The 24,490-nt window shown below is 35.1% G+C and overlaps 1 protein-coding gene across 2 annotated transcripts in view; it reads left to right on the top strand.

Annotated features, from left to right (window-relative positions):
• Positions 1–24,490, top strand: part of COL28A1 (collagen type XXVIII alpha 1 chain) — a 66,382-nt gene that overhangs the window by 14,509 nt on the left and 27,383 nt on the right. For both annotated transcript variants that reach the window (XM_015620162.1, XM_033511857.1), the window contains 14 exons: positions 1,496–1,540; positions 1,813–1,866; positions 10,098–10,166; positions 11,651–11,719; positions 12,802–12,870; positions 13,800–13,868; positions 14,628–14,696; positions 15,163–15,231; positions 16,469–16,537; positions 17,493–17,564; positions 19,528–19,596; positions 20,173–20,244; positions 20,837–20,905; positions 23,674–23,742. In XM_015620162.1, coding sequence (XP_015475648.1) covers positions 1,496–1,540; positions 1,813–1,866; positions 10,098–10,166; positions 11,651–11,719; positions 12,802–12,870; positions 13,800–13,868; positions 14,628–14,696; positions 15,163–15,231; positions 16,469–16,537; positions 17,493–17,564; positions 19,528–19,596; positions 20,173–20,244; positions 20,837–20,905; positions 23,674–23,742 — 933 coding nt within the window. The remainder of the gene's footprint in view (positions 1–1,495; positions 1,541–1,812; positions 1,867–10,097; positions 10,167–11,650; positions 11,720–12,801; positions 12,871–13,799; positions 13,869–14,627; positions 14,697–15,162; positions 15,232–16,468; positions 16,538–17,492; positions 17,565–19,527; positions 19,597–20,172; positions 20,245–20,836; positions 20,906–23,673; positions 23,743–24,490) is intronic.

Raw genomic sequence — 24,490 nt, 5'->3', positions numbered from 1 at the left:
GAAATCTGGATATAGGAAACATTCCAGGGCTGCCAGAAATCTGCTTTCTTCATTTCTGTTGAGGACAGTGATGAAAACAACTTTGTCCTCTGCAGGGGATCAGTCAGTTCCAGAATTCCCATCTTCACATTCACAAATCCTGAAGACAGAAGAAAATTATGGCTTTATTTTTAAAGAAAGCATTCTAGGCTAGATAAAATCAGACACAGAACATGTATAGCCAAATGTGTGAGAAGCAAATCCATTATTCTGAGGTCAGTCTTTAACTGGGGTGATGGCTACTGAAGCATGATTGGGTGTCCAATTTGAAAATGTTGCATTTATTACCACTTTCTCATCTCACTAATCAGACTGAATCCAGTAGTTTCGGTGCTGTATATCAGAGCTTTTCCAAATGCTGTTCAAGCTTGAAATTCAGACAATTCCTGTTTGGCTTTGAAATCAGAACTGACTCAAGTCATACATTTGTATGCTACCAAAAGTAGTCATCATTGCATCAGTATATCACTGTTTGTACCATCAATTGCTTACGTAGTTGGGCTGGAAATGGGCTGGAACTGAGAGGGGTTATCTCTCTCTCTGGTGGCTGATGCTTGGCCTGGGAGCCAATGCCAGGGAGCAGAGAATTGTTTATAATTTCTGACTGAATCCTGGCAGGGGGCAGTCAGTGGAGTGTCTGCATAGGTATCACTGATAAATTTGTCAAGGCTATTAGAAATTCAAAATGTGACATATATCTTGAAAAATGCAGCAGTCTGCCAGTGCCTCTGCCTGTAGAGATGTTACTAATTAAAAGGGAAGTAAGAGAAATATAAAACCAGTAAATTTGCTCAAAACTATTTTTGCTCTAGAAATAATTTATAAGCAAGTATTGACTCAAGTTGAAGTGAAATATGCATTATGGTAATTAAACAAAAAACACTGAAGAAGAAATATTTTTGAATAATCTGCAGTGGTGTTGACTGGTAAGAACTCATTAAATGTAGAAATCACAGCTAGTGGAATAAAAAAACCATGGCATTTTAAATTTTTAAATTTTTTTGGTTGGATTTTTAATGGATTTTGTGAACTATTAGTGTGATTCTGCCAGGCTCCAGATTAACAGTTTGAGTTAGTGAGACAAAGTTACCTGAAGTTATTCTGGTATAGACACTGCAGCATTTTTATTAAGGATTCTGTATATAATATGCTTCTAGGAATTACATTTAAAAACCTGTAGCAAATAAGAACTTCTTAATCAAATAGCTAAGGTGTTAAGTAGACATTCACTATGCTTCTGGTATATGAAAAACGTTTTAACCAAATATTGAGGGTGGAATGTAACAGGCAGTTACTGAATACCATATGAGCACAGTAGTACTCTGGTGAGAGAATAAAGTCTCTAGAAAATGCTTGAACAGAGATTTGACATTACATGTGCATGTCAAGTGCTTGATATTTGAAAGCTTATCGAAATTTCCTTTTAATCTGATAATTGAATCTAATTTTTCCTCAGGGTTTGCAGGGCTCTGTGGGCCCTACAGGACCTCGGGGACCTCAGGTAAGGGAACAAAAAGCTACCAAATAAAAAGATCATATTCTTTAAGTTTCTTCTGCATGCAACTTGTCAATTCTGTGAAAAACAGCCGTGCTTTTCTGCTGTCACTGGTTTTTGCATATTAACAATATTCAATGTGTTGGGCACTTCACAGAGCATGATGCAGAAAATCCTTGTCCTTTAGGGCTTAGAATTGTGCTATATTATACTGTGCCCCATTCAGGGGAAATAAAACCCCAAAATTTATACATGTCTTTGCTTTGACTTTTTTGTAGGGTATCAGGGGAGATCCAGGTCAGCAAGGCCCAAAAGGCATTCAAGGAAACAAGGTAAGATGTAGTTGTATATGTGTAGTTAAATATGTTATTTATATAGGGAGAGAGCATGCAGAAACTCTGTAGAACCTTTATACTTTACAATCCTTTTTTGTCAGTAGATTTTTTATTAGTGGTGTTATTTGCACAGCAATAATGTCCCCACTGGGTCGTGTACTACTGTGTGATGAAGGCTTGATATTGTTGTCACATGCACCCACTTTCTTATCTCGTCTCCAAGAATATTTTTAGGGCCACAATGGAATTCAACCAAGGACCTCCCTAGAGCCACAGCACTTATGTCAGAATTTCAATCACCTGAATATGTGTCTTGACTTTTGCCATTACTTGGGAAGCTTTTTTTCTAGAATATTTTTGCCTACAATGCCTGTGTTTAAAGATTTTAAGTATTTCTAGATGAAGATTAAAACATTCAGTCTGAGTAGTTATAATAATTTTTAATTGCCTGTGTACTGTAAAAACTCAGGACAACTTTGAAATTGGCTGAGGTATGAGATTTTATGACAATTAATGCCTTAGTGTTATCTGAAAGAGATAATTTAATGTCTACACCTTGTCAAGCAAAATCAGTTGGATAAAATGTCCAGTTCATTTAGGAAGTAGTCTGGTTTGCAAAACTTTGAGAAATTTGTTTATGTGAATAAGGCTATCTTGCCCATTGGAGAGTTACTAACATCAGTATTCGGTACAGAAAGATCTTTAATTTATCAATTTGATACAGAGACTTTCTACGGCAGCATCATTGATAGCCTGGCTAACAATCTATGTCATACAAGACAAATTCATACAAAGCTGCTTTGTAAAAGATGTACCATAAAAACATTTGTGTTTTGTTTCTTAGGCAACAATTTAATTAGAAAATTCACAGAAATAAATCTAGATATGGGGAATGTTTATTATAAAATTCTGGAATATTTCCATCCATCATGGTTTTCCTCTTCCTGACAAATGGTTTTTCATAGTCTCATTTCTTACTCTTCTCAACAAAATGCTTGAGCGGGAAAGCTGCTGCAGAGTACTTGAGAAGTTGAAAAAGAAATAGGATGATGAGTTTGAAAGAAGCTATTCATACATGTGGTGGAAAAATCATGTCTCTTTAATTTCTCAGCACAGCAAATGACAGTGATTTTTTTATGTCATTTCACACTGATGAGCTCAAGACAGTAGAACCAGATACTTCTATTATATACAAAACCATATTTGTTTAATCTTGTATGCCCTCCTGTCAATCTTTTCACATATTTTCATGGCTGTAAAATATATACATCTTTCTCTAGAATCCATCTACATGAATACGATATTTATGGTCTGTTGTTAGGCTTTAGCTGCAGATTTTCAGGAAGAATAAGAAACTTCCCTCTTTTATCAACTTTCAACTCCCCAGCCTGCTGTTTAAAGTCTATAGTAAAGATATTTCCATGCTCAAACATCTATAATAATAAAAATGCTGCCAGAAAAGTTTAGTTAATACACTTAGATAATTATACTTAAAGAGTATAGAAGAAACATATGTATGTCTAAGGGTTATCTCTTGTCCATACCTAAGCTAAATCTAACCTTTGGCATTTTGGGGCTTATTTGAGATGAGTGAAAAATTTTTTAATGATCAGTACAGATAGTCAGTGGTTGTTCTCAGATTAATAAACAGCCATTCAGCTAGTAAAGGTCAAGGCCTTTTTTGGTTCAGACACATAACAGTCTTTTCAATATCTTTTGTCCTCACAGAAGGATTATTAAATTGCTCTTTTAAAATTAGTTTTCATGACACATAATACAGTATCTCTGAAAAGTGGCAGTTATTCTGTAATAGCCTTGGATAAAATAAATAAGTCTATTCTTAGTGCAATTCCTTGGCCTTTCCATTCTAATACTTTCTGCTTTTTGAATTGAACTGGTGACTTCACCTTGGTGGCATTGGTACCGGTGTGGCATAACACAGAACACCGCTGCTGAACTTTTATTCTTTGTTACTGGTTTCAAAGAGCAGATTCAGTTCCTCAAAATACAAACTCCAGATCAAGCTCAGCCTACAGATAGTTTGGGTCTCAGTTTTGGAGTGTACAGTCCACTCACATGTCTGGTTGGATCAGTGCATCCCACACATCTGTAATGCGGGTTATGGGTACAGATACATCATCTCACTTTGCAGTGCCAAGTGGCAGATGCAAGTGAGACCAGTATCATCTGGGTGCTGTCTGGGTGCCACTGGCTGTGGAAGCCACCAGCAGGAGAGGCTTGGTGACTTTGAATCTTCAACTAATTCAATTTGACTTGTCTAAAGCAAGGTAGCATGGAGTCCAGAAATATTATCCAAGAAATTACTTAAAGGAAATTTTCATTCTTTACTTCTATTATTCATATGCATTTTCTTAATCTCAAGATGCTGGCAAATCTCTCAATGTGAAGTTTCACAGATTGCACAATACTTTTATTTTCTTCTAATGATTTATTGTGATTTATTGTGTTGCCAGTAGTGAGTTGAAGCTCTCTAAGTCCCACTGCCTATGGGACTGTGAGCAGCTTTCTGCTTACAAAAGTTCAGCCAACATGTTTCCATGTAGACATGAAAACTTAGGAGCTGAATCACATCCTTAACTTCTTAGTCTTTCTAATGCAGTTCTTAATCAGTCCTTATCTTTAATAACCTCTTTAATATACAAGATAATTTCATCACTCTACTTCCACCCTCTTTTCAAACCATGTGTGAATATATTGAATGACCTGTATCCTGCCCACACGGCAGCTCAGTGTGGCATTAACCAAACCATCTGCCATAATGCAGATTTTTAAGATTTTTTCACTTATTTGCAATTCTGCGAAGTTCTAAGATCTCAAAAACACCTAAATAATCTTATTACCATACATATAAACCTTCTCCATAAAGAGTCCAAGGCATTTAAAATGAGACATTTGAGCCCCATTTTTATTTTAAAAACCATAAAAGGATTATTATTGTTGTTGTTGTTATTGTTATTATTATTACTATTACTATTACTATTACTATTACTATTACTAGTATTACTATTACTATTATTACCATTATTACTATTATTACTATTATTACTATTATAATTTACCTGACTAAATATATTTCCATTTAACCAAATACTAAACTGTTCACAGTTAACATGTTTACAGTAAACTTACAATCATTACATACAACACAGTATTTAATGACGCCAAGAGAAAAACATTAGAGGGTTACAGGGCACTTCACTCAGAGTTAGGTGTTGGGAACTGTCAATTTTCACTGTGTATCTCTTGTCTCTGAACCAGACAACTTAGTCCTGTTTCCAGAGTAAATCCTGAGCAAAGAACAAAGATTCTTCTGCTTGTTTCCTGGTTTACTGACTTTCTATTGTCCACTGACAAGTTTCATACAAAGATGTTAAATTTATCAAAGAAAAGTGTTTTTAAAGCCAAATTCAATGCTGTTTTGTCTGTTTAACTTACTTAAAATACCAAAAGAAATACTATTCCCACCTATACTTTTTATTTTCTTACACATTTGCTTCATATTAAGGCAACCTTCAACCTTGTTAGCCATCACATATTATCTATATTGTAACATATAATGCAAACTTGAATCAAAGTGTATCTCATTCAGCTATAAAACTTAAGGAATTTAAATTGTAGAACAAAAATTTATAACCCTGGGTAGAGACACTCAACTCTTGTCATACTGCAGCTTATAGGATCAAGGAACTCAGATTTTGTATTCCTTGTACTCACTCAGAATTCAAGGGTGTCCCATGATATGATTTTGCTGAATGATTCAACAATTTCCAAAACAGAGAAGACACTATCTCACTTAGTAAAATACTGAAAGTACAAGAAACAGAAAGTTGGCAAAGAGAAAAGACATGCCACACTTGGTTCTGCTCTGTAAATGTAATATAGTCTGTAATAAGCAGTAATGACCATAAACATTATCCAGAGAGAATCCCATCTATTGTCTGACTTACCCAGTAACCTGGTTTCTGTCATTTTCGTACTTAGGTTCTACATATCTCTTAACTCAGCTGGTTATTACAATTAAAAAGCATCTGAACTGCTTACTTCATGTCTTTTGCTGGACTTACCAACAGTGTGTTGTGTTCTCATTAGAAGACAGCTTTGCCCTTCAATAGCTAAAACCTTGGAAAAAAACAACATTTTAACACAAAACGACTTAATTCATCTTGGTTTCCTTCCTGTTTCCAGGAACTCAACAGAATCACCATGATTTTTGTGTAAAACATATATCTAGTAATGAATATAACAGTTTTTCAAAGCTAAATTGGGGTCCTCTAGTATTCTTAGTGTTGGATAAAAAAATTATTTTTATAATTGTTTAAAGACATGCATATGTCTATTGATTTACTCAGACTAGTTGTCATTATTTTGTCTGTTTTAATTTATTTTCAGGTGCTTAACTAATATTTATTTTAGAAAGCCCAAACCAACAACAGTGCATTCAATGCTATAGCACCAGTAAGGTTCCATAAGAGTATATTCAAGGTAATTTTTGAAAATGTGTTTTCTAGTGAGGACAATAATAGTGACTATTCACAAATTTCAGTGAATAATTTATAAACTGAATTATATGGTTACAGGATATAAAATTGGGGCATGAAATCTGGGTATGACCTGTGTTCGCTCATAAAAAAGTGATGAGCAGGAAGTACGTATAGATATAGTTTCAGAATTGACATTAGTTTTATTTGTTTTATATGCTAGATATAAAGTGCATGTTTCTAGAAATCACAATATATTCATGGAAAGGCTGAGAATGACATTCTTAAAGTCTACTGCTATAATGAGATTCTCTGGAAAATTTGATTTGTGTAGTAAGATTTTCAATTAAAGGCTAAAGTTTTATGAACAGACATATATTCAAACTTCTAAGGAAAAGGTTAAGTTTGAATGTGGATATTCAAAGCAGTTATTCCCATAAAATCATCCTGGGACAATTCTGTAAAAAATCCATCATTACATATTTTCCTGAATACATTTCCCAGAACAAACTGCTAAGGGATCTGCTTCTTCTCTGATGACATATGAATTCTTTCCTCACTTATGTGGCAAGCTACTTTCCCAGGAGACTGAAAAAATCCAATTTTCCTATGAACAAGTTTAGTTCTTAGATATTTCAGCTAACTTAGAAATACAAAATATCAATAATATCTGTTAAAATATCTAAATCTATTTGCATTGTTGTTGCCAATGTTTAGTTTAAAGATAAAATCATTAAATTTGAAAGATTTTTTTTTAACAGTAGCTTAATCATGATTACATTCTAGACTGAAATACAGAGTGTTTCTGTTCCTTACAGTATATATGGGCTTTCTGAAAAGGAAAATTTTTATATTGGCACTAACTGGAACTCATCCTAGCATAATGAACAATAGTTTGGGGGGGGAGGGGGGCGGATGGTGAGGTTTCCAGGCTTAAAATGGTACCATTTCAATTTGTAAAAACATTCAGCGCAGATCAAGTGTACTTTTCCTCCCTATTGCTCCAGATGATATTACATGCCACCTGAAGGAAAATCCCACTAAGGAAAGAAAAAAAGTGAGCAAAGAGTTAAATGAAAAAAAATTATAACCAAAAAGCTTCTTGGAAAAGCAGACTTTTCTCTACATGTAGACATAATGTGATATTATTGCCGGAACTTCATGGTTTTTATAAATTCCACATTACCTGTAACACTAAGACTACAAAACATAAAACCCCAATTTCTTAATAGTCACTTGAAGTTTGAAACATTCAGTCTTTAAAACAGACTGAATCATTTAAGTTTACAAGTTTTGCGTGTTGTCTCATAGAAGGTTGAGTTTCTTTCTCCATTAGTATTCAGGCATCCTCTTCTATCCATGAAAAAGTGTTTCACAGTACAACATTTTCCTACTATCCTATATGACTTTCATCACAGGGGTTTCTTATACTCCCTACTCTAGCACCTACCTGTCCCATACCTACAGCAACAGCTCTTGCAAGGCACATGACATCAATTATTGGAAGGAAAACTCTGTAATGTTTTTATCATGGTTAAAAAACAGAGCTTTTGGAAAAATAATAACTTCAGCAGGACTCCCATCTGCATTCATGGCATGGCCCTATCATGTGGATGAACTTGCAAAGAAATTAATAATTTGTGATAGGAAGCATCCCTCAGAGTTACTGTTCTTGGGAAATTCTGTCAGGGACTGTCACCATAGACAGGAAACACAGTGTCCATTTGGGTGACAGGAAAAAAAAAGTAGCACACTTTCTAAGCACAATAAAGGGTGTTGGCTTAGTGTTTCAGCTGAAAGATGAGTCTGTATTTATCAAGTTCCATTTTTCAGCATGCAACAAGTTCCTACACCATTTAAGAGGTTTAGTATTATCAGCTGATAAAATGAGTGGCATTTGCTGTGCTCAGGGCATAGTGGTGCTGTGTACAGCTAAAATGTTTTTTACCTGATAGATTTTTTTTTAATATATTTTGAACTTCACGTATTTTTTGGATTCATTCTGTGGAGCATGCTCATACATGCTGGCACGACAGAAATCCCAGTCTGCCTTCTCCATGAAAGGAACAAGGATTGTGAATTGGAGCAGACAATACTAAGCATACTGCCTTGCCTTACAACAGCCTGTGCCAGTTCCCTTCTCTCTCTGCCACCTCTTGCACTGGGTATATCCATCCCTGTCCATCCCAGACTGTCTCCAGGCCCTGAAGCTGCACGGGGCTGAACCTGCTAATGTGGCTTGTCAAGTGGAGAGGTACTGAAGCCAGAGTTGGTGCTGAGGTAAGGGAGCCTATGGGCTGAAAGGCAAAACTTTATGGGCACCAGGCTGCAAGAAGGGTAGAAGATGGGTTGTTTGAGGAATTGTTGTTGTTTGATCAATTTCAAATAAACACATCAGGAAAAACCCAGGTATAAGGAAAACTGGTAAATTTTCAATTGGCTTTATATCAGTAAAAATGGCATTATGATAATCTGTATATGGATGAACTGACTTGTGCCTCTGGTCCAAAGGTTTCATGAAAATATTGTTATTTTCTGTCTTCCTTCTGCCTAGGAAGACAGTCAACCTTTTAGCTATGTTCTGTGTTTCTGCAATAGTTGTCTATGTTGCTAATACCCTGTCGGTATCCTATCTGGAGATATTCTATTCCCTGACTGATAGCAGTTTTGTCTGATTTGTTTCTGCCTTTTAAGACATAACTTCTCCTGGTGCTGTATTAATTTATTAGATTATGAAGATGTGCCAGCAAATCTTGCATTTTGAATAAGTTTTAAACTTCATGGCTATTTCTAGATTATTATACTATTCTGTGGTGGAACGAATTTAAGTCTGGGCATCAATTTCCATGTTATTCTAGATTTAAAGCTGAATTAGTAGCATTGTAAGTGCATAGTTATCAGAAATTAAGCTTCAAGGATAGTCTGTTTATTTACCTCTGCTGTATCTTTCAATTTCTGCATCTTAGCTTCATTCTTTGGCTGATTAAAAACTGATTGATTTTGTGAGGAAATGTAATTTTTTATACTTCTATTGACCTCTCAAGTGCGAAATTCTTATTGAAAGGTTGCAGAACTCAGTATATAAAATTTCTACGTAAATAAAAGTTTCAATCCCCTAAAAATTAACACCTTCCCACAAAATAAACACATATTTTTATATAAAAAAAATAATTAGTAACTGTGTGGCTGTGTTGGCTTTGTTGGAAACACACTATACAGAAGAGAGGATGAGAGTAACGAGCTGCAAAGATAGCAGTAGGAGCAACAGTTATGCTATTTGTGTGCATTTGTTGTTATGGCAAGAACCTTGTGTGCAGTGTTGGAAGCTTAAGCACTGCTTCATTTCCAAATACCCTTTCTTTTTCCAATACATCTTTCTATCAAGTAAAGTCTGTGGAAGCACCAAAATATTAGATGAAGTCCAAAAATAGGACAAAAAAAATTTTTTTTTATTTTTTCTTTTTCATGATGCATATGAAAGAGTGCCTTTATAAAATTATTAGATTTTGTATGGCCAGGGTATTGGCCTTGCTTCTAATCTGAACATATATTAATGTATATAAATAAACATATTTATTCAAGACAATTTGTTGTGTTTATTTGTTGTGTTTATTTTTACTTTAAAAATGTATTTCTCTAGCTCTGAATAAGGCTTTGGGAAGACACTCTGTCAGAATTTTATTAAACTTCTCTTCACATTAATAGTTTCTTTTCATTTTTTCTCTTTAGGGAGAACAAGGCCCTCCAGGTCCCTATGGTCCTGCAGGACCCCCTGGCATTGGAGAGCCAGGACCCAAGGTAACTCTCAGAATTATGTTTGTTAAAGTGATAGCTGTGGGCAGTCATTCTTTTAAATGAAATTTATCACCTACAGTTTTATCGAAGTCAAACTCTTAGCACCTAAATGTAAAACTGATTGACATTTTTTTGTATTAACATAGGATGGAGATAAAAGACCTGCTTTTCCAGCAACTCTTGCATTTTTTTGATGATCCTATTGACAGAAGTCAGAAATAATGCCATTTAAATGGAATGAGATGATAAATCTTGTATGAGATAATTTTCAAGCACTAGCAACTGCTTTCACAAATGAATAAACCACAATTCAAGGTATAGAAATACATCTCAGCCACTGTGATATATGGTAAAGTGAGAGATTTGCCTTGTCATTCACTAAGGAACAGACATTCTTAAAGATTGTAAGATTCTCTCATGAAACATTTAATTCCTCCATCTCATTTTATTGCAAAAGACTAGAAGGTGGAATCTAGTCTTGGAAAAGTCGTGTCTGCCTATGCTGGCCAGCCAGATCTCCTTTCATAAAACTACAAAAGCATCTGCATAGGAAACATGACTTCTTAGTTTGACTAAGAAAACATGAGTCTCCAAAACAAGTTTTGTCAAAGAACTGTATCTCAGAGTCAGACAAGAAAGGTAAATTGGGTAGAATTAGACCTCACTATAATTCTGGTGCCAAGTCTCTGGTGTAGCTTTATGCCATCTTTTCCCTGTGTTTTGGAGCCAAATGCCACTGTCTAATACACTTACACTTTTTTGCTTTTAGTGTTCTAATTTGTACATTCACTGAATCCCCACATATTTCCTGTGCAGTGGGGCAGACCCCAGAACACAGAGAGGGTTTATGAGCTTAGAAACCAATATTTTGACATGTAAAAGGGACAACACTTGGTCCTTCCAGAAGGGAAGATAGTTTATGGGGAAGAAATGTCACCTCCTGTCTCTTTACCATTCTGTAGAAAGATAAAAATCCTCTGTGCCCTTACACAGAGCACACAGTCTTCAGTAAACTGGACAAATCGTGAAGATTATGACATCTTGTAAGTAGAAGATGCAGAAACTCTACAGCTCCTGGAGTTCCCATGTAATCCCATATTCCACTGAAGCAGGCTTCAATTTGGGTACCTAGATAGACTAGGTGTGAGCATCCCTCACACCTGAGCATTCCTGCTTAGGTACTGCAGCCAAATTTAGTCTGAGTTAGCTCCCTCATCCTTGTCATCTCTTAGGCTTTGCAATTTTAAGCAGTTATCCCTAGGTATTGACTGCTGGAATGCAATCTAGTGTTTCAAGTATTAATTGAAAGGTCTTTCAAATGCTTCTAAAACATCATGTATAGGGTTTTTTTTTCCTTTAGGAGAGGTTACTCATTAGATTTCAAGCCTTTGTGGTGACACCATTAAATAATCTATATATAAATGTTTTGCTCTTCAGAAGTACCAAGCTGAATTAGGACTGAACTTCCTAATTTTCTTTTTCACAAGGGTGCTGAAGGTCGAGAAGGTAAAATTGGATTACCAGGACCGCCTGGAATTGGTGAGCCAGGATTACCTGTAAGTCAGTGATATATGCATTGGGAATTGAAATGGAACAAAATAAGGCTTAGTGAGTGTGATTGTCAGTAGCTGTTTTGGCTACTGATTCCATAACCACCTTGTACCCACTCTGGAGCAGCACAAGCTATTCCAGCCCAATACATCAGTAGCTGCATGTGGTTTGTCCAAGCAGGAGAATAAAACCACATACAAGTCAGTTTTGGGGGAAAAAAGAACCCCAAAGTTGGCGATAATTTTTAAAATTGTCTACAATCAAATTTTAAGAAGATGAAAATAAGAGATGAAACATTCCTCAACTCCTATATGTAATTTGGATCACATCAAGAACAAGGATCTATATTGCATAAATTGCATGCTTTTAGTTATATCTTTATTTTCTGAATTACAGAACTTTGGCAAGTTCCTGATTTAATGCTTATTGGTTGCTTTTTCTTCCTGAAATGTAAATGTATGGTTCTCTTGTGTACAGAAAGCCAAAATATAGATAGGTGTTAAATTAATTCTAATAGTATTTTTAAAAATTAATTTGTGGTTGTGAAAGATTATTTTTCTCACAGAAATATGTAGAAACTTTTTGTTTAATCAAGGTCATCCTTAAAAAGTGCTTACTAGCTTTAAATAATGAAAGTTAGCTGAATTTTGCAGGAGGACAGAAAGTGTTAGAAAAATACTTATTTGTGTACTTGCTTAGATCAAAATTAACATTCTCTAGTGTTGCATGTTTAACCTGTCATTATATATTAAAATATATATTCAAATTGATTATTTTTATGATGAAAATAATGAAATTATATGAAATTACAGGGAATAAATTTCACTGTAATACTAATGCTCTGAGTCTTTAGACATTAATTATGTAACTCACATCAATTCAGCATTGGTTTATTCTATTCTAAATGACCCAACTAATGGTTGCTACAGCTCATTTTAATTGCCTGGGCTCAGTCAGATATTGTGGAAGCATTTTCACTTACCAGTGTCTTAAATGTTGCAAAATCCTGTACTTGAAAATCAGACAAATTTGCTATAAAAAATTGAATTTCTGGTATTGTTTGAATATTTATTTTTTTTTCTTTCAGGGACCACCTGGCCCTGCTGGGTCACCAGGTGAGAGAGGTCCACAAGGAGAGGGCATTCAAGGCCAAAAGGTAGTTTTATGGAAATTACTTTCTTTAACATTGTGGACCAAATTTGCAGTAGTGTCTAAGTTATTTAAAGCCACTGATAATTCCATTGGTATAAAATGCTGGATGATGGATCTTGGTTTTCTGAATCACTAGACTCTCTGAATATCCCACTGATTTCAGAAACTCTAGCCAGGTAATTATAGAAAAAAAAATGTACAGTCCTTCTATCAGTAGTAAGTTAATGATTCTCCTATGTGTTTAATAAAGATAACTTCTTTTGATAGCATTAGTGAGATAAATTGTCTTCCAAAAAACTCCTAAGCTATTTATGTTCTGTATTGGAAGAAAATATTCAGCAACTGTTTTCATTTTGCCTTACCATTTTGGGAAACTGAAAGATGGGTTGTATGAGTCTCTGTGGACAATTATCTCATTTAGACCATTTGCTAGGTTAATATATGTCAACTTTCCTTTTTTAAAAATAAGTACAAACAATCAAAGATTAATGAATAAATCGTAACTGGGTTTCCCATCAAAATATATCCCTCTGTTTTAGTGGCTTCAAGATTCTCTAGAGCCTTGAACTACTAAGCAAAGAATTTTTTTTCCTTGTATGGAAAAGGCATCAGTCATGTCCTTGCAATCATTTCTGAACTGATCTTTCTGACTAGTGAACATATTGTTATGCTTTCAAAATGTATCTTCCTTACTCCTAGTATTTAATTTTCTCCTTTTGAAGTCCTATGTTCAAAACCACAATGAATGCGATGGAGTTACGAGTTCTAACCAATTTCTTTTCTTTTCTCTAATATTGGTAATTCCATTGATTACTTTTCTAGTTTGTTTGTAAAAGAATATTTTTTCCTCATTATCATGATGACCAGTTTGTCTAAGATGGTGTTCTTTGTAAGTTCCTAAATATAAGTTTTAAAACTGCCATCTATTTCTAGGGTGAAAAAGGCTCCGAAGGTGTACGCGGTCCTCCTGGACCAAAAGGTGAACAAGTCAAAGGTGACAAGGTGAGGCACAGAGTATATTTATAATTGTATCTATAATCAATTATATTTATAGTTAAATAAAGATTAATTTTTTGCACTATATCACAACTCTACCAAGGTATATTTTACCTGGATCTGAGGAGCTATGTTACATTGTTCATGCAGCTCCATGGGCTGCATTCATCAGAACAAGTAGGTGAGCCTGTTAATGTTAACTTAGAGCACTAGGGACTTTATTCTATGCAGCTGGGAGTATGATGGGAAGAAATTTACTTTTTTTTTCTCCTAAAATAATTTCAGAAATATTCTACTTAAAATATTTTAATTTTTAAATACCTATTAAAACGTAAAAATCCCTAAGTCATCTATCTAATGGACCTGGAACAGGCAAAGAAACACTGATATTTTTAGTTTTTTAATATACTCTGCAGCTGCTGTGTTTGCACTTGTGAGGTTTTCTTCTGAGTGTTGCGCAAGAAACTGTCTACATTTCTGTACAAGAATCTCAGTATGTAAAGATGAGCTATGGATCATTCTAAATAATAAAATTACAGGTGTGATCATCTAATGTTATAAACAAGATGGAGTTTTTAGGGCAGAAGGATTAGATCAGTTGTCACAGGCAGACTTCCAGGTATTCCAAACACATTTACTTCAACTAGAAGCAGCAGACTTCAAGATAATACAGCTTGAGGACTGCCACTCTGTGTTTAGTTCAAATATGTTAATCAGATAGCATGAACTGTTGCAATTCAGTTCTTGGGAATACTTGTTCTATAGGGTGAACAAGGCCAAGTAGGACCACAGGGCCCACCAGGACCACCAGGAATAGGCAATCCAGGAAGCCGGGTAAGTCTGCATTTTGGATGTGTAATGAGCATTTGCATAGGGGTTTCATTTTATATTTTATCAGAGCTGCAATTTTGATGTAAAGCCATTAAAAGTCTCATAGTAATTTTTCATTTTTAGAAGTATTAAACTAGTTTTTAAGCAAAGCTTGTAAATACAACTGATTTTGACTGATTTGGAGGTAAATCAGATAGCGTTGGTTTGATGGTGATATATTATACATAAGAATTTTACAAGGCTAAGTACCTACCAATTCTGAATGTCAAGCCCTTTGAAACTTGAGCACACCCTTTAGCTATTGGATAAAGAAAAACTGAAACATTCCAAAAGATTTGGATTCTGTTAATTTTGGAAAGAAGATTTCTTATGAAGATGAGATAAAATTGTTGTTAACTGAAAGATGGATGTGTGATTTTCATATGTGGAAGAGTATAATGCACTAAAACTCATTTATTTTGCTTTACAGGGTATACAGGGTCCACAAGGAATCCCTGGGGCAAAAGGCTCTCAAGGTTCTGGTCGGCCAGGACCAAAGGTAATGGTTGATTTTTAAAAGCAACACTGTCATGAAAGAATAAGTGTCTTTGCCAGGCTTTTCAAAAGTGTACTTGATGAGATGAAAATGTAACTTCATTTGAGATAACAACTCCTTTTGAATCTTAGAGAGGAAGCCATCCATGCTATAAAGATCTTCCCCAAATGGAACAAAATGGCTTCTGCCTGCTTAGGATCAGTCCTTAAACTTTGTGAATATGAACTTCTGGTTCTAAAAGACCACATATTTTTAAGCAGAGGGTCTTTCAGACATCTTTGTGTCCAATGATTTTGGTGCCACTTATATGCTGTGTTCAAGTAGATCATTTTACCAAACAGTTTAAATTTAGTTCAGTGGTGGTTTTGAGACTTCAGGCTAATCCCACCACACCTTCAGCCTGGCCTTCAGCCTTCAATGGTCATTGTGAGAAAGAACCAAAACCAAAAATAGAAAGACTAAGACAGGTAAGAGAGCTGAAGTTTGCTTAGCTGACCCTGCACTGCAGAAGGAGAAAAAGTAGGAAGAGAACACAAAAGTGAGGGGAAAAGGAAAGGGGAATTGCTGAAATATAATGAGAGCAAGTGGAATGAACTGTAAATCAGAAGTGTGCTTAGTAATCACCTTGATTTGTGAAAGGAAGATATTAGTCACTGTTGCAAAATGAGGAAGAGAACCAGTCATTTTCTTCTGGGTATAGCTTTGGCATGTAAACAGCAGTTATAGCAGAAATATTTAATATTAATGTAGAGAAACATAGACACCTGTGAAACATGTTATGTGATAGGCCAATTCACTTAAGGTGATGAAACAAAATTGCAAAATGGAGATCCTATCTCTTTTACTGTTTTGGAACTACAGGAAAAAAGGCTAAAACTTTCTCTTAAGCAGGACGTGTGATTTTTCTTTCTTTGGACTTACTTTTTGTTCAGTGACCAAAGAGTTTTTGATATAGTCCTGTACATTAAAAAAATAAAATGCATTAAAGCATAAGAAAGAAAGTTGGAGTGATTCACTTCAACTTTCTGCCCACTGCAGGGTTAAATAAAATAGATGCAGACCTACAAGTTACAGGGGGTTTTAAAGAACAGAATTTTCCAGTGAAAACTTGACCACTTAGGTTCATAGAATTGTAGAATATCATCATATCTGCCTCTGTGTATGCAGCTAATTAAACAGTGCAAGTAGTGAATGAAGCTAAATTGTGTCTCTCTTAAACTAAAGACTTCTTTGTTGCTAGGGTGAACCAGGTGAACCTGGACAAAAAGGAGAAGCAGGACTTCCAGGAATTAACTCATCAGGACTTAAAGTGAGCCTGCTTTTATTTTTAACTGTTCTTTACATGGTAAATTCTTCCACTAATTACTGATAAACCAAGTAGAAGATCTTTTTGGTATAAATTAACTGTGGTCAAAATAGGAAGGAATTTCAGTGAGGGTCATAAAAGTGTTGCCACTACCATGACCAGAACAAAGTTTTCCCCTGATCTTTTCTAAACTAGTTACGTCTTTCCAAGGCCTGTTAGAAAGGTTGACAACTCTGTTCCCCTTGTTTTTCTGATCCAAGAAAAAAAGCCACTCTTTGCGACAGTGGTGGTCATACTGCTGGTGTATTGAAAGAGAAATTAAACACTTACAGCTTTGTCTTCAGATGCCATTTTGAAGTCTGTAAACCATATCTTTAATGACTTAAGTAGGGCTTCAAAAATCAGGTAAAGTGGCAGAGACATCTTGTTTTTAATGACTTGTTCTTGGATCATGAAAGAAATTCTTGGCAGGACTGCTTCCTGTGAATTCTTTCAACTCTTTCTGGTAAATATGAAAAGTAATGACTTGGTTGGTTTGTGCAAATGGTAAGGGGTTAGTGTTCAGTCAGTAACACCATCTGGATGTTTTTGGCTGACCATCCTTTAAGTCCCAGATGTTTGACTTAGCAAGTAAATTACATTAATAGAATGTTGTTCTCGTGCAGAGGAAAACAAACAACATTCAGTCATGGTTTTATTCACTGAATAAATATCAATTTATTTTATACAAGTCCAAGATTTAAGAAGTAGGTGGGGAACTTGGAGAGAAATTTTAAATACTTATGGGTATTAAAAATTAGTGTCTCTATAGAATATTTAACTTACTGGAAATAAAAACCTTTATTGGAAGAAAAATATTGTCTATCTTTAATTAATATTTTCACAAACTGTTGAATCCATTTTACAGAACAAACAATTTATTGAAATATGCAGATGTAACAATTTTTTCTTCTTTAAGGGAGATACAGGTCTACCAGGACTCCCAGGAGAGAAGGGGGTGAAAGGAGAGAAGGGGTTGACAGGGACAAAGGTAAGGAAATGTATTTCACCACATGTAAAAAGGTGTGCAAAAATGGTGATTAAGGAAGAACAGGTTATTTGCAGGTTTGCAGTGGTAAGGAGTTCATCCTTGAGGAACGCACATGCCAATACTTTTTCCAGGGATATGGGACTGGATGAGGTATGTCCAACACTTCTAACAGTGGTTACCATCAGAATGAGCAACTGAGCTACAGGCAAGCAACCCTGCCTTTTGTGGGCAATTGACTACTGTTAAATTTCACAAATCTCTTGGAGAGCAGGTAGCTCGTGTCTTGAGCCTGTTCCTCATGGACTGTTTAAGTTTTAAGCCTGTTTTGCCGTTCTCCTAATCCATATCTCACAGCAAGAAGGAAGTAAGTAAGTACCCTGGTGATTTTAGCCAGCACTAAAACCCACCACACCTATTCAGATCTTTCCTGACACCAAGTGATGCTCCGTGAGTGTGACTTAGGGCATCTCACAGGGTGGTGAGCTGTGGCTGAAACCTGTCAGCCATGGTACAGGTACCTGCACAAACAGCTAAACCCAGGCCTGTTTGTTTTCAATGGAAACTTTGAGGATCTAGGAGAAACTCCACCACATTTGGAAAAAGAAACATAAATTCAAAATGGTGGATGTTAATTTAGAGGGATGCAAAGCAGAGTGCCTAAAATAGTAAATTTAGAGCAAATTTAATTAAAGCTTTTAATTGTACTCTTTCCAAAATGAATGAGCTGCTGAGTAAGCAAAAGTCAGTGCTTTGTGTGATTTTTAACTGCTGCTGAGAATCCAGCTGCCTCCTGACCGTTGTGAAGCACTTATATGAAGGTAGCAGCTGGCTAACATGTAAAATTGATAAACTAAACATAATTTGGAGTAAGCAATATAAATAATATAAGTAATAAATATCTATTAAGAATTCAACTTCACATTTTTGTCACCTAAAAGTGCAAATACCAGTTGGACAAACTCCAGCCTGAAGCAGTAAGCCTTCCACTGTGAGAAAATATGTAGCATTTCTGTTGCTACTTAATTATATTTTTAAAATTTGTATTATCCACTGCTCAAAAAGTAGGATTCCAATGTATAAGGAGTGCATCAGAATTTACAGTAAATGTTGGGTTAGTGTTACAGACGGTCATGCTGGGTTTTTGTTTTTTTCTCTTGCATATTGTCTTTGATCTGATAATTAATTCTGTGCTGTCACCTTCCATGTTGTAGCCCACTGAAGGTAAAAATAGTAGTACCGAGCAGCTACCCTGGGTATTCAGGGCAGTGCAAAGAACAGCTGGATGCCTACAGTGAGTAGCATGGTGATATTACAGCAGTTATTTGCAGGTGTGACAATGTCTCACCAAAGAGGGATCCCAACTGATGCCTATCATCAATAGGCTCTGTAATATCACTTTCATCAACTGCTGAAAGCAGAAATGGATTTTAACCTCATTTTAATCTATCTTTCACTCTCTAGGTTACTTGCAGATATCTTGATATACTAACCTTGCTTGTATTCTGCATAAACATTTTGTAGGTAATGCTCCTTAATAGAATGTTTCATGTGGGTTATTTGTGAATTATTTAATGTAATGTTCCTGGCAAATATTTTCAGTCTGGAGTGGCCATTGGCTACAGAATTGTCTAAAATTGCTTCTCAGAATTGGTTCATCAAGACATTTTCTGATAACTTTGCAAGCATTTTTCTTCCTCTTATAAGTACAGGCATGGAATCCTTCCCACAAAAGATTGATGTGGTTGCAAATGACATTATTAGAAATGTCTATGAAAATAAGGAATAGGAATGTAGGAGATTGCAAGGGCTTTAAGAGACAGAATACTTTATTTTTTGTTGGAAAAAAAATTAACCAGTATTTACTGATATTTTTGAGTAAAATATCTATTCAAGCATTGTTTCTCATAAGTCTATCAGTAAAATTAATGACATGAAAAGTAATTAAACATTTAATCTCTGTTAGGGGGAAAAGGGAGATCAAGGTCCAAGAGGCCCAGAAGGACCCCCTGGCAAAGGAGATGTAGGTCAAAAGGTATGACTTGACATGCACGCTGGGGAAATACTGCAGACTTTTATAAGGGTTTGGATTCTGGCTTACTTTTTCATTCATTATATCGCAAGTATCAACTCTATTTTAGCTGATTATTTAAAAGGATTTAAGAGAGAGAACAATGTATTCTGTAGCCTGAACAAGTGCAGCAAAATCAGACTCTAAACACAGAGCCTAAAGTTAATAGGGTAGTAGAGATTTCCTAAAATATCAGTACAGAATTTTCATTGAAGTTCAGAGATGACAGATTAGCTCACTATGTTGACAGAGATAGGGAGAAGCTAAGAGAAATAGAGGAGAATAGTTAGATATCTTAATATTAAATTAAAAGCCTGGGAAGATGTATTAGTAGACAGACAACTTTTATCTCCCATTTTGTATAATTTAGGACATTTGGGGCACATTCTAGAAATCAGCAGGATTTCATTTGGAGTAGAATATCTAAACATCTCTCTAATTATGGGCTAATAAATATTGTTGTGGTTTTGGCTATATGTGTAGCTGCGGCTGTAAATGAATCTTTGATGTGATTGAAAAAAAAAAGTTTGTTTTCTTTAGGGTGACCCTGGAGAAAAAGGATCCAAAGGAATGATTGGTCTTATGGGACCAAAAGGCCCAGCTGGACCAAAAGTAAGCTTGCTCTTCTGTGGTAACCCTTCTCTTTGTATTTTATTAAAATATCTATGGAGTTTTCTCAAGTGTCTGATGCTTAGAGACTTAGCAGAAAAAAGGGAAAGCAGAAGTATTTCCATCATTTCTCCTAAATGACACAGAAGTCTCAAGGAGAAAAAGAATAGTTAAAGATATAATTACATATGTTATAGTTATACATGAGCACTGATAAGCTAAACTAAAGTTATCCAAGGGATTCTATCCAAGAGTATTTTGGAAATTTTTACTTTGAATCATCAAAATTTTGTTATAATATTTTGTAACTGTTGCTCTGAATGAATTAGAAGGAAATTGGAATAATGTGTTCTTGTTATTCCATTGGATTGCAAGCCAGACACAAAATATTAACTAAAGCTAAAAAAGTCAAATACACAGTTCAGCCAGTAGTTATTTAAAACATGAAAGTTAGACCAGCTTTCATAAGAACTATGTTTTGACTTATGTATTTTTCACAGTATTGCTTGTTTTGCAGGTAGATCTCTATTGCAGGTATTTTTAGTTCAGAAAGTCAAACTGTCTGTTAAGTCTACATTATACCATTTTGTAACAGGGTGATCCTGGAAAGAGAGGACTCCCTGGTGTAGCTGGATCATCTGTTTTGGGACCTCCTGGACCAAAGGTGACAATCTGATACATATTTCCTAGAGACCAGAGACTGGAAATTTCTAGTGTATACATTTCTGTCAAAATTAAAAGCATCTGATTTAAAGAACTTAAAATTCTTTGTTGTAGGAACAAAAATACTGAATTTCAGAAATAAGAACTAAAAAGTATTAAAAATTAATACAGTGTTGGAGGCCAGGCCCTTTAATGGCATAATGAACTTGGTACATAGTTATTTCTTCCTGAAGCCATTTGTTAAAAAAATCCAAGAAACAACTTAATGGATTTGTGGTTTGGTTTTGTCCCTCCTGTGAAAATAATCAGTTTGAAGTTGTTTTTTCCCAAATTTTCTATGCCTTTTCCATCTTAAAATATGGTGTTAAACCCCTGCAAGAATATGTTTATGTACAGTTCTAGGGTGCTATATGCTGATTTTTTTTTGAGATGAGTGTCTGTATGTCACTTCCAAGTGAACAGCTGGCCTGTAGGTACTACTTGAAATGAAATGTCATATATAAGATAGTTAGGGCTACATCCATGTCATTTTCTCTATGGGAAAAATGTCACTGAAATAAGTGGGACTTGTCCTCTTGAGTAAAATGGATGGATTCAGCAAAAAAAAAGAGCTAACTTTGAAGGTTTTAAAAATATTTGAAAATTCAGTGCTATTTAAACAATAAAATACTCTTGTTACTTAAGTTATTCTTGTTATAATATGTCAAGTAGCTTCAACTTTAATTGACACTTTTCACCTTTGGTGTTAGTTTTTCAAGCAAGGGAATCACTAATGTGTATCGTATCATTCTGAAGAAATTTCATCCCATTTTTCTTCGTCCTTAAAAATATATGTGCTCTGCTCCACAAGTACAGGAGGGTTTTACATATACAATGTGCTCATCAGTCTGGCAATAGGACATCACAGAGGGATATGATGTGTTTTAGACTTGCTTGTGCATGGAGGAGAAAAAAAGACAAAAATGCAAAATGCTCAGGGTATATCTGGAATAAAATTGTAACCACATAGGAAAAAAAAAAAAAAGATTGTGAGGTATATCTCTTATATTGGTTTCAAACCGTAATAACATGACAAACTTTATGTGAGGAGAATACAGGTGTCATGCTAAAAGTCACAACTTGTATGAGGACAGGTTTCATTAACTCACTTTCCCTTCTTCACATTTTTCTATTTACTGTGACATTTTTAAATAGACAAGTAAGGGTGTCAAGATTTTTCATTAATAAATTCATGCTGAAAAATAGGTTTGTAGACTTCCTTGCCTTTTTCACCATGATTTTATTCTGTTCAGAACCGTTCAAACAACTTTCATAGCAGATGGGCCATTATCCAAAATCCAATGAAGCCTGTTGGAGTCTTTTGAAATTCTTCACTAAATTTTAGAGCAGGGCTTATATAGGCAGTAGCTGATGAAAAAAAAACAAGTATTTGAGGTAATTATAAAATGCAAGTTGATTTTTAGAAAATATATACAACTTTTTCTCTTCAGCTGCATCATAACTTCTTTGTTTAAAAAACATCTACTATGTTTTGGACAATTGATCAATAATATAACAGGGTACACAGGTCTTTTTTCTTCATCAGCTGTGGAAAGTACAATGATAACTACAAATTTTGCTCCTAAAACATCCCGGCGTCTGCAGCTAAGAAGGCAGACATGATCCATTTCTAATGTAGAGAATGTTTCTGGAAGCTTGGAGTTATGTCTGGGAGTCTGAGGTCATTTTGGGACATCTCTAAGGATCTGAGATGGTGATGAGTGATTGCTAGAGGTCTTAAGCCCCGGGTCGCCGTGGTTGTGTCCATTGAGAGTTTATTTATTTTAAGCTATGCCCACGTTTGGGGACTGGAGTTTTGCTTCCCTTAACAATCATTATGCTGTTACTAATATGGGGACAGAAACAATAGAAAGCTGTTTTTTCTAATATTTCTTTGTCATGGTTACAGCTGATTAGTGGTTTTGATAGAACATTTAATTGCATTCCCTATTTTATTTAATTGCATTCCCTAGAGCATTTAAGTGTATTTCCCTGAAATACTTCATGTCCTTCTCACTGAGAAATTGCAAATGTTTCATTGCAAGTTTAGATTTTTTTTGTAAGTTCATTCATGTAAAGTGAAACATCTCTTGCCAAAGTTTAAACACTAGAAGGAGCCAAATTTTGCTCCATGAAGGGTTAATATAAAGAAGATGAATTCTAAGCCTGATTGATTGTTTCTCAGGAATGCCACTGACAGAGCTGTTACCAAAGAGTTGTGTTGTATAATATTTGTGGAAAACTCAAGTTTCTGGCTGAGACTTCAGATCATGGAACTTCCACTTTTGCAGTGCTGTGCCATTGCATCCATAGGCTTTCTAAACATACTCTGTCTCAGCACTTGCCTTTGAAGTTCCTTGTTGTTCTCTATGTGCTCTGACAGAAACAAGGTTATGCAGCCTGCTTGTGGGGCAAAAGCAGGCAGGCGCCACAGGTACATCTGGCTTCTCAAAGTGAATGATGACATTCGGCCTTCATCTGAAAACTTAAGCCATCAAGTTATTTGTCAAGGTAGAACAAAGGTTTTTACACTGCTGCAGAGAAGTAGAAGTGTAAGAGAGGTCAGAATCAAGGTAGTAAAATCTTCCTCTAGAAACAGTGATTTCATGTTACCTAGCTCAAAAATTGTCACTGTAAGAAAGAACTGAATACTTGGTCTTTTCTGTAAAACTTTCAAAATTAAAACAGAATATAGTTAATATAATTCTGAATTTGTTTCTTTTTGGATAGGGGGATCCAGGAGAAAAGGGACCACCAGGAGATGATGGACTTCCTGGAAATTCAATAATGGGACCAACGGTAGGAATTTTTAGACAAAAGCTAGAAAGTAACTAAGCATGAGACATATGCAAAACTCCTGTGAAGATATAGACACCACTTGAACCTTTTAAGTAAAGGAATTCATCAATTCTTCAACTTTTTCCTCATTCCAGGTTATGTCTATTTTAAAAATAAACTTACTATCTTTACAAAGAAGAAACACAAAATTGTATAAATAACATATATATAAATTGTATAAATATATGTATAAATAATATGTATAAATTGTAAAATAGTCCAGTATACCTCACCCTGCAAACTTCCCGTAGGAAATCTTTGTTAGCAAGGCAGTTCTTCAAATTCACTTCTTCCCCCCTAACACACTTTGTATCATATTGAATGTCTGTCACTTGTGATTTGGGTTGCAGCTTTATTTAAGACTTATGCCACTTCTGATAAGGGAGTATTTCAGGGGAAGGTACCATTCTTATTATCTCCTTTCCAGAATGAAATTGGGAACCTTCTTCAGAAACATCTTTTTTTTTCTTTTCATTCCAATTAACCATGTCTGCACATAAAATATTCCACTCAATTCTATCATTTCACTTTGTGGAAATATAAACAGTAGACCCAAATTCAGAAACCAATTAGTTTATGTCTACCTAACACAATGTAGCTCAAAATATAACCACTTAATTCAATAGCTTTTGCATGATAACATTTTAAGAATACCAGTAATGGCATTTACTCCTGGCTTGACAGTTCTATCAGTACCCCTACTATAGGA

Source organism: Parus major, chromosome 2 (assembly GCF_001522545.3).
Source record: "Parus major isolate Abel chromosome 2, Parus_major1.1, whole genome shotgun sequence".
Taxonomy (NCBI): domain Eukaryota; kingdom Metazoa; phylum Chordata; class Aves; order Passeriformes; family Paridae; genus Parus; species Parus major.
This window is presented reverse-complemented; position numbering and strand designations above follow the sequence as displayed.